Here is a 9692-nt window from a genome sequence, read left to right on the forward strand (position 1 = left end):
ATCACGTTTTTTATTGCGCATTCCAAGTAATATCAATCAAACTGCAGTTGGGTTGGTTTGATTAAGTAATAATAACTTAAACAAATACAGGTAATTTACAAAATTAAAGTACATTGAAAGTATGTTTGTTTGTTTTTTTTACATATTAAAAGTTTGTTTTATAGCAAAAGTATATAACTCCAACAGTCGTTTTTTGGCAAAAGCAGATAACTCCTCATTTCATGTTTTAGAGTTTAAAAAAACATTTGTTTAATCTTTGTAATCTCCTCAGATGACAATGTAGATGCCTGACAAACGTTGTTGTTGTTGTGATCATAAACTGTATGGATGTGATTATACGCAATACACGAAGCTTTTCCCTCACCATTGTAACACGCAGCTTTTGCAAGGTTCTGTGAAAACGTTTCAGCTTTTTTCACCCTGAAGAAGATATCACAGGTTCATTAAGTTCGTCGAAATTATCCATCTTCGATCACTTTTAGTCAGCTTTGACGAAACCCCTCTCAGCTAGCACGTCTTTTCAAATGGCGCTTTTCCACTGCATGGTATGGCACGGTACGGTTCGGTACAGTTCACTTTTGGGGGGGGTTTCCACTGGGTACAGTACCTGGTACTTTTTTCAGTACCACCTCGGTTGAGGTTCCAAGCGAACCGTACTGTTACCAAAACGTTACGCGTAAACTCTGCTCATCACTGATTGGCCGGAGAGAATCATCACTACCTGCGTCACAGAACTTGCGACACAAACACAACAGAACCGCTAGACCTAAATCAGCAGAACCAGCGAAGGATCGAACACAACTGTTTTGAACGAGTGCACCTTTTTTAACAAAAAACGAAAAAGCTGTTTCATTGTCTGTTGAAGAAGTACAGACGTTCCTCTCCTTGATAGCAGAGGAGCGGATCCAGCGAGAGCTTGATGGGGCGACGCGGAATGAAAAAGTTCTAAAGCGGTACTAAACTGCAGTGGAAATGCGAGCCGAGCTGAGCCGTACTGAACCGTGCAGAGTCATACCATGCAGTGGAAAAGCGACAAAAGTGAAAGTAGCCTTATCACCTGACCTGAATACAGCTAAACTGTAAACTCCATTCATACTAAAATGGACTTATCGGCTTCTGTTCAAAAACAACAAGGGTGCTTGTCGGCTTCTGCAGTAAAACGTGAACTCGCCAGTAGTTGCTTCAGTCTAATTCAAATATAATATTATATATATATATATATATATATATATATACACAAATTACACTGTCAAAATGTTCTTTCATTGGTTGACGAGTAAAAACAAATGCATGCAATGACATAGATAAGTGCCAATTAATTTTAGCATGGCAGGACAACAATCACGTTTGAGCAAGTGTTTACCGTATTTGATGAGATCTATGTATGCGCGTTGATGTTTATATACAAATAAAAGCATACATGAAATCTGCTCATATAAAGCGACAGTGTCTCGTCAGAACTTGGTTTAAACTGCTCTATTATTCATATTCTCTATTCACTTTTACAATGTTTTTTTCTACTTTAAAGCTTGAAAATAGTGATTAATAGACTTTCAAGTGGATAAACGAAAATGAGAGATAATATTACAAATATAAATCTATATAACTATTCCTTTAGCATGATCAGAGAATAACAAACCACAGAATAATCTGTGGATGTAGATCAGGAAAACTAAATGCCAAAAAATCATTATAATTAAAAGATTTTGTCATACTACAATGAATTAATTTCACAAACCAACAAAACCACATCTTAATGTTTAGCACCCATATCCATTTTCTTCCGTGTGATGATGTGTGAATTACATCATGTGACTGAGAGCCCATTTACACTTTCTGGAGAAACAATACCAGGAAACAAGCAGAGGAATGCAAAACACTAGTTAACAAAACAGCTTTTCTTCTAACCGTTTTTCCTTTTTGTTAATGACTGTTTACACCGTTTTTCATGCTATGAAGCTCCCCACACACTTTTCATCTTCTCCTAAATTTAACAAGTTTATGCAATTGATGACAAAGGACACTAGGAGAAGGTCACAAAAATGTACTCCAATGGTTAGATTTTGAATTGTGATTAAAAGAAACTGGCTGACTTGCTCCGAGCAGATTGTCAAATTCTTTTTTTATACTGTATAAAAAGAGGCAGGGGGTAGTAGGAAAAAAAATGGAGAGAGACATAAGCAGCTTCCTCCCTGAAGCACAGGGCAGAGCAAAAGACCTCTGGGAGTTCAGGAATTCTGTCTTCCTGTAACGAGCTGAGGGAAAGGGGTGGGGTTTGAACGGCACACAGCTGTCCGGGGCAGACGTACAGCCACTGAGTGCTGCAGGGAGGCACAACAGAGGATGTGTCTCCTGCAGGGTAACAGCAGACAAGCAGTTTCCTGGTCTGCAGCGTAAAGAATTTGCACCATGCAGTCTGAGCTCCAGGTGTGCAGAGCTTCTCAAAACGAATTCAACAAAGTTGATTCTTTCACAACCGAACAAGCCCAGATTTAGTTGTTGCCATTAACAGCAACATTTCAGACGTAAAGGGGAAAGACCAGCAGGCTACCAGCCTTTTATTGTTGGTAAAGGGCTTAATATGGTCCTCAAGAATAATGTAGCCTGTAGCATTTATAAAAGCTTAAGTTCTAGAGCAACAGCCGTTGTACCTGCTAACACCTGATCCCGAAACCGTCTTAATACAATGGTAAACTTTTAATGACAGTGCATCTCCTTTGTTTAAATTAGGGATGCACCAATACCACTTTTTCCAGTACTCGCCCGATACCGATACTTTTATTTTTGGTACTGGTATCGGGGCATTTTAACGAGTACGAGTACAGGAGACCAGTATCGGTGCATCCCTAGTTTAAATCTGTTCTAATGCTTTACAAAAACATACAAAATACTTTTAAAAGAGTAGTTTTAACTAGGTCCACATGAAATCTGAGCATGCAAATTCCTTCACAAAGCTAAATCTCCACAAAATTCAAATGCCCACCATTAAAGCACTATACGTTGCCACTGTAATGAATAGTTCAGACTGAGTGAATTGAGTCCATTTAGGACTCCAGAGGGTTGCTGTTCATAATGTTTGATCAAAAGTCACAAGGATTGCTATGATCTAGTGTAGGGTGAGTGACTTCTGTAGGCTATAAGCTATGCTATACTAGAACAGTCTACTTTAAAAAACAAGTCTACTTAAAAAAAAAAAAAATGTTATAATGCAGAGTTTGATTGTATAGTCTGTATAAGTATAAGCCAGGGGTGCTCCGATTGATCGGCTACCGATCACTATCGGCCGATAATCATGTTGGGATGTTTGATCGGCGGTCTCTAAAAAGGCCGATCTCAATCAGATGACGCTGCCGTGATAGGTTTGGCACGACATGCAGCGTCACCGTCTCAGTCTCTGTCGGCATGGTTGAAATAATTATAATGCATATTTCTTCATTAAATAACTTCTAAAGTAATCTGAAAACCTTGTGTGACACGTAACTTCACAAACAGCGTGAGTGAATCACCGCACGCGCTCTCTTTCTTTCTCAAAATACGCAAATGGCTTCAAATCACCACACATCGTGTCTGTCTACACTCTAAAAAATCCTGGGTTATTTTTTTAACCCAAATGCTGGGTTGAGCATTTTGGGTCATTTTTTTTGGGGTTATTTTTTCAGTGTTTGGGTAATTTTTGTGTTACCCAGCTCCTGGATCAAATGTAACAACCCATTGTTTGGGTAGTTTTTTTAGTGTTACCCAGCTCCTGGGTCAGACATAACAACCCAATGTTTGGGTAGTTTTTGTATTACTCAGATCCTGGGTCAGACGTAACCCAGCGGTTGAGTTATTTATCGCGGGGATTTTGCGTTCTCTTCTGGAGAGAACAGTTCTAAGCGCCATCGAATTGATGCATTTCTTCTGTAAAATACAGGTTTGTGTACATTTTATTTTATATATAAAATCGTTACTGTGCTGTATATCGTTCAATTTCATGCAGAGCAACATACAGGCGCGCAGTGTGAATCACCTAACGTCGGTCTTATCGTGTGATGGAAAAGCCTGATAGGCCTACTCTGCATAAAATAAACGATTTTATTCATAAAGATACAGAATACAAATACTTTGGATGTTAAAATATTTCCTCAGAGCTGTTTACTGTTTGTTTTTGGACAGGTTATGAAGGCAGTGGCAGTATATTTCGGCTATGAGTGAAACGCAGGGTGACGGTCTCAGCCATGAGCAGTTCCCCACAGAACACAACTCCAGCTCGAGAGCCAGCGCCGTTATGGTGGAAACAGAATAACAGAGACTGGTCTTTACACGTGAATTACTTCTGTTTAATGTTTAATATTTACTTTTAATGTTTGTTAAACGAGTTTAAATAGGCAATATATACATAAAAACGATAAACAATGCTGTAAATAATAAATAAAGGAAGTTATCATGCAAACCAGTGGTTGTGTGGAGTATTTTACAAAATTTTAGTGGATTTAAGTTAATCTGTAAACATTATTTCATATACAATGTAAAAAAAATAAGCTATATTATAATAAAAATGAATCAACCCATTAGCTGGGTTAAATCAACCCATTATGATGGGTTAAATAAACAACCCAATTTGCTGGGTAAAATTAACCCCATATGTGTTCTGTCCTATATTGACCCAGCCCTTGGGTTAATAACAACCCAAATTGGGTTGTTTTTAACCCAGTGTTTTTTAGAGTGTAGATCTTGATCTTAATAGTATCGATAGGTACTTAAACATACATTTTTTATTTTTGTTTGTACAGGTGCATCTCAATAAATTAGAATGTCGTGGAAAAGTTAATTTATTTCAGTAATTCAACTCAAATTGTGGAAAATGTAGTAATTACATCATAAATGCATATTATTAAAGTCTACTGTGTTTCACAATCAACACATGTCTTTTTGGCTAGGTTTAAAGGAAAGAGCACTTTTAGGTAAACAAGGTAATAATAGATGGCACTCGTGGAGGTAGGGAAACAAAGTTCTTTATGAACCGCAGGATTGCTTGTAATAAATATTTAAATAAAAAAGGTAAGGCAGTAGAGCTGACTATTTCTGTCAATGGTAAGTTTGTGAAAACGTAAGAAAAGTAGTTTAAATGTTTTGCCACTTGCTTGAGAAACTTAATATATAAATCTAGAAGTAAATGCAAAAGTAAAAAGCATTGAATAATGGGTTGCTTATATTTATTGTGTTTAAACATGTCTGTGAAAGATTGCATTACTGTACTGTGTAAAAAAAGAATTGCAATGCTGAAAGCATTTTCAGTGACAATGTTTGGATTTGAAATCAAAATAATGGATAAATGTTGTGTTTGTGGTAAACAGCCATGATTCAGTAGCGGACTCCTGTGTGAAAGCACAGTCCGTGCTGCTTCCCCTCTCACAAAAGTCACCTAAAAGGGGAATTCCCCCATTTTCAAAAATGAAACTCAGGCCCTGAATAAATGTCTAAAAATCCTGATTGGAGTATCACTATATATAGTTATAAATGATCAAAAGAAGGCTTTAAAAAGATCGGTATCAGTGATCGGTATCAGCAGATACTGCTTTCTGTGATTGGCGATCAGCCTCAAAAACCCTGATCGGAGCACCCCTAGTATAAGCAACAACAAAAGTTATTTAAAAGACATTAAGCCTTGAAATAATTTAGACGAAACATCTTAAAGAGATAATGTAAGATTTCTAATCAGGCACTGGATAGATGGTGCGTTCAAGTCCTCCCTTTTTGTAGGTTTGTATTTACGAGTTGGGAAATCACAATTACAATGTCATGTGCATTCCAGCCACTATGGTCAGAGTCCAAAAATTCAGCAAAAACTCTACTTCTATAAAATGATGAATAATGAAAGTGCATTAGGTGCGTTTTGCTTTTTGAATATTTGCATTTAATTTATGAATGGCACTGTAAATGGAATAGTTACATATTCTGTCAGATTTGTACACCCCCAACTCGGAAAGTGGGGGTTTAAAGTTGAGATTTCCACCCATAATTATTACCGTGGTGGCGTTCATGTGTGTTCAACATGTAAATACGATCTTTCCAAAATGATTTCATCACACCAAGAGTACCTATCAAAAGGTCTATCAGCCAATGGCATCATTTTGGGGTCCTGGAGGGACTTGATTCAACAAGACGACACTGGCCTCTTGCATGTTTGTTTACTGAATATTTCTGCTAATATAATTTGTCTTGAGCTGAAAATGTTTACAGCAGTTTTCCATATTTAATATCATTTTATCCCACAGTCAGCACCAAAAATGTGTGTAGAATTCATGCCTGGCAAGTTAGCAAGCTAAAGAAACTTACATCCATGATATGATGCAGGTGAGCCCTCAGACTTGCCATACTCCTCTGAGTAACTGGTGGAGAGGTTGGGCTGGCTGGAGCCACGGCCGAAGCTGATCTGATTGTTGCTGCCAACACTGGTGGACACCTGTGCCATGCGCTCCTTAGTCTTCAGAGCCTGAGAGCGTTCACCCTTTAGACGGTCGTCATCCTTCAATAGCACGACCAGCTGCTTAGACTTCTCTCTGACGTTGATGCCCTGGTCTTTGCCATCCCGATCGATATACTGGAAATCTTTGAGCGTCTGTATGGCAAAGATGTTCTCTTTGCACTGCAGGGCCACTCGCTCAGAGCCCGTTTTGATCAGGTAGTCCAGCAGTGTCAGGGCCTTGTACACATGCCGCCAGTTCTTTCCATGGTCATTCAGCCTCTTCCAAATCATGGTCATTATCTCCGAAAAGGCCACTACATTGTAAGTGAGGTCTGCGATCTCTGACATCAGAGAACTGGAGGGGCCCCACGGGTCATTGGAAGTCGCTTCCCTGACCTTCTTCTCCGGCTCTGAATAGTTATTTACCACATTTTTCATTTGTCTCCGAATAGTTGAGCTTGGCATGGTGGCGTGTAGTGTTAAAATCCTTGAGAATTGAAAGTTAAAAAAAACTCGAAGTCTGTTGAGCAATAGTTCAAACACGTTCTCTGTTTGAACAGTTTCTCTGTGTTACTCTGCGCCTGCTAAAACCATTTCCACAGAGTGAAGGAAGCCAGCTCGATGAATTCCTCCATTACCTGAAACACAAAAGCCAAAATGTCAGACAGAAACGGAAAAGGTTAAAACCAGAAGCTAGTAATAGTTGCTAAGCACAATTAGACTACATGAAATCTAGTGCACATAAAAACATTAAAAGCAATTATCATGATCGTTTTTCTTTCCAAAAAAATTAAGCAAAAAAAAGTGATTATGTTGATAAACATGGTGAATTGCACAATGTACATACAGAAGTTTAATGGTCCATTACCAAACTGCACTTGCAGCTCCTTCAGATAATATCACAGTTCAGATAAAGAGACATGGATCACAGCTGTTCACTTTTCAAAGCATTATACCACCCAGGTACACGTGGAGTAAAACATAACTGTGTACACACAGAAGGGCGGCTTAGTGAGTTAAGTGCTTCCTATTACTCATCTTTTACAGTAACATAACACTCATGTGGGAAGACATCTTTTTTCCCAAAAGTAATTGCACCATACCGTGCTCTCCATTACAGTATGGCATGTAAAATCAGTCTATGCTTGAACTCAAACACTTCAGTCATGTCTGCTAGCACAAATGAAGAATCAAAGTCATACTAAATATAAGCTTCCTGTCCGGAGCACACCGTGACGCTTCAATCGCCAAGAAAACATCTCAACCCATCCTATAAATTCATTAAAGGCTACTGAAATGTGACTCCTGCTCTCCCGCAGAGGAGCCAATAGAGCGCTGCCTTATGAGCAACCCCCACTGCCGCTCCCCCAAGCCCACATACACATGAATATAACCATGGCCTAATGAAACATCTGCTGCTTTAATGACCAGTTCAGGCCCAGCACATCAGAGGAAGAGAAGGGCAACTGTATCACTACCGGAACAAAGCTCCAGTGGCTCTCACTGTGACGGGGGCCCAGGAAGCCAGCACACAGGCCCTGGTCTGTGTAAGGATGGCCTCCTCCATACTAAAAAAACAGGTCTGGCAATGTCCTGCCAATATTAAGGAGTCTCAGTGATCGGTCTTGAAGCAGCGCCAGAGACCGAGCATAGCAAGTCCTGTGAGCAGCACTGGCTCTCTCTTTTCTACTTCGAGAAGACATGAAACCTGTCCAGGAAATTGGCTAAAGTAACACTACAATACTTTAAAAGATGTAAATGCTTCAACAAAGAAGAGTCCCAAAGTACTGATCTGCATCGGGTACTCCTGTTGCACTACATGGAAATGCTGTTATAAACATATTTTGGGGAATCAGTAGTGTTTTATCAACACCAGATCGCTACAGAACTTCCTTATTCTGAGAACTGTTGAATACCTACTTGAAATCACCTTCAATATTTGGCAAACAATATTTTTCTCTTTAACAGCAGAGAGAATGGAGCTGTTTTTATATGCCAGCTCATTTTACCTTGGTCAAAACCAAGGTTTAAAAAAAAAACCTAGTAATTTAAGTTAAGCACAATTAGAGGTAGGGATGTAACGATTACCGGTTTGACGATAAATCATGATAAAATTCCCCACGATTAGTATTACCGTTTCATCTTTTAATTATCATTAAATCTGTATTAGATTACCGTGATTTGAACAACTCGTGATAAATAAATACAGTCCAGCATAAAGCACAGTTTTAATTAACAGTCTCACGTGTGCACAGCACGCAGAGTAGTTTTGTTTTGAGTGAAAACAGGGCGGAAAAGCTGGTAAGTTCTAAAAGAGTGCTAAGGGAATTATACAAATGAATATATGAATGAATTAATTATATAAATATACCTCTGATGGTTCTGACTGTCCTAAGAAACGATTCGATGGCATTTTGTTTTCATCATCGCTCCATGTAATACCTAAAGAGAGTGATCTTAATCGCAATACTGCTTTGTCCACGGAAGTTACGGGAAATAGCTCTAATTCAGCTTTTCCATAAGCGCCACCTGCTGTCAGCGAGTGGATTTACAGAGACTTATATTTACATTCAGCCTGTGTGCAGTTTCTGTCTGGCCAAAAACGGACCGAATTTGCATGCCCTTCTGTACATTTTGACCGGTTGATGAAAAACAAGCTAATGTGAATTCTACACATTTAAACAATTCAGATAAGCTATCTAGAATTACTTATGGAGCAGATAAAATACATATAATCATTTATTAATCAATTATTATTTTGACATATATCTTATCTTTATTTAAAGGCTGAAATATGAGGTTTACCTTTTTATTACTTTTTCAAAGCTTTATTTGAACATTTACATTAGATATTTCAACATGCTATTCAACTGTTGTCAGTCAAGTTGTCATTTAAAATCCGAACATCATTGGTAATGTTATTGTTTTAGTGATTATGCAAACAAAAAGTCATTTTATTTGTTGTTTGTTGATTTTGAAATATAAAACTTAGTGAAGTGATTTATGTGTCGGTACTTTTTTAACATCTCCAGCACATTTTAACAATACCGTGATAATACTGATAACCGTGATAATTTTGGTCACTATAATCGTGATAAGAAATTTTTAGCGATGCACCGATCGATCGGCCAGGGATCGGAATTGGCCGATTTTCCTCATGATCGGCCCGGATTGGTGATCAGCCGATCAGTCTCACTTCTTTCCGATTCCGAGCCGATCCGTTTTGTTACCAGCGGCACAGGCA

General features: G+C 38.5%; 1 protein-coding gene across 2 annotated transcripts in view; it reads right to left on the minus strand.

Moving 5' to 3' along the window:
• Positions 1-9692, minus strand: part of epn2 (epsin 2) — a 33750-nt gene that overhangs the window by 19244 nt on the left and 4814 nt on the right. For both annotated transcript variants that reach the window (XM_016468764.1, XM_016468763.1), the window contains exon 2: positions 6319-7086. In XM_016468764.1, the coding sequence (XP_016324250.1) occupies positions 6319-6913 (595 nt within the window). In that variant the 5' untranslated portion in view covers positions 6914-7086. The remainder of the gene's footprint in view (positions 1-6318; positions 7087-9692) is intronic.

This window comes from Sinocyclocheilus anshuiensis, unplaced genomic scaffold (assembly GCF_001515605.1).
Source record: "Sinocyclocheilus anshuiensis isolate Anshui unplaced genomic scaffold, SAMN03320099.WGS_v1.1 scaffold152, whole genome shotgun sequence".
Classification (NCBI taxonomy): Eukaryota; Metazoa; Chordata; class Actinopteri; order Cypriniformes; family Cyprinidae; genus Sinocyclocheilus; species Sinocyclocheilus anshuiensis.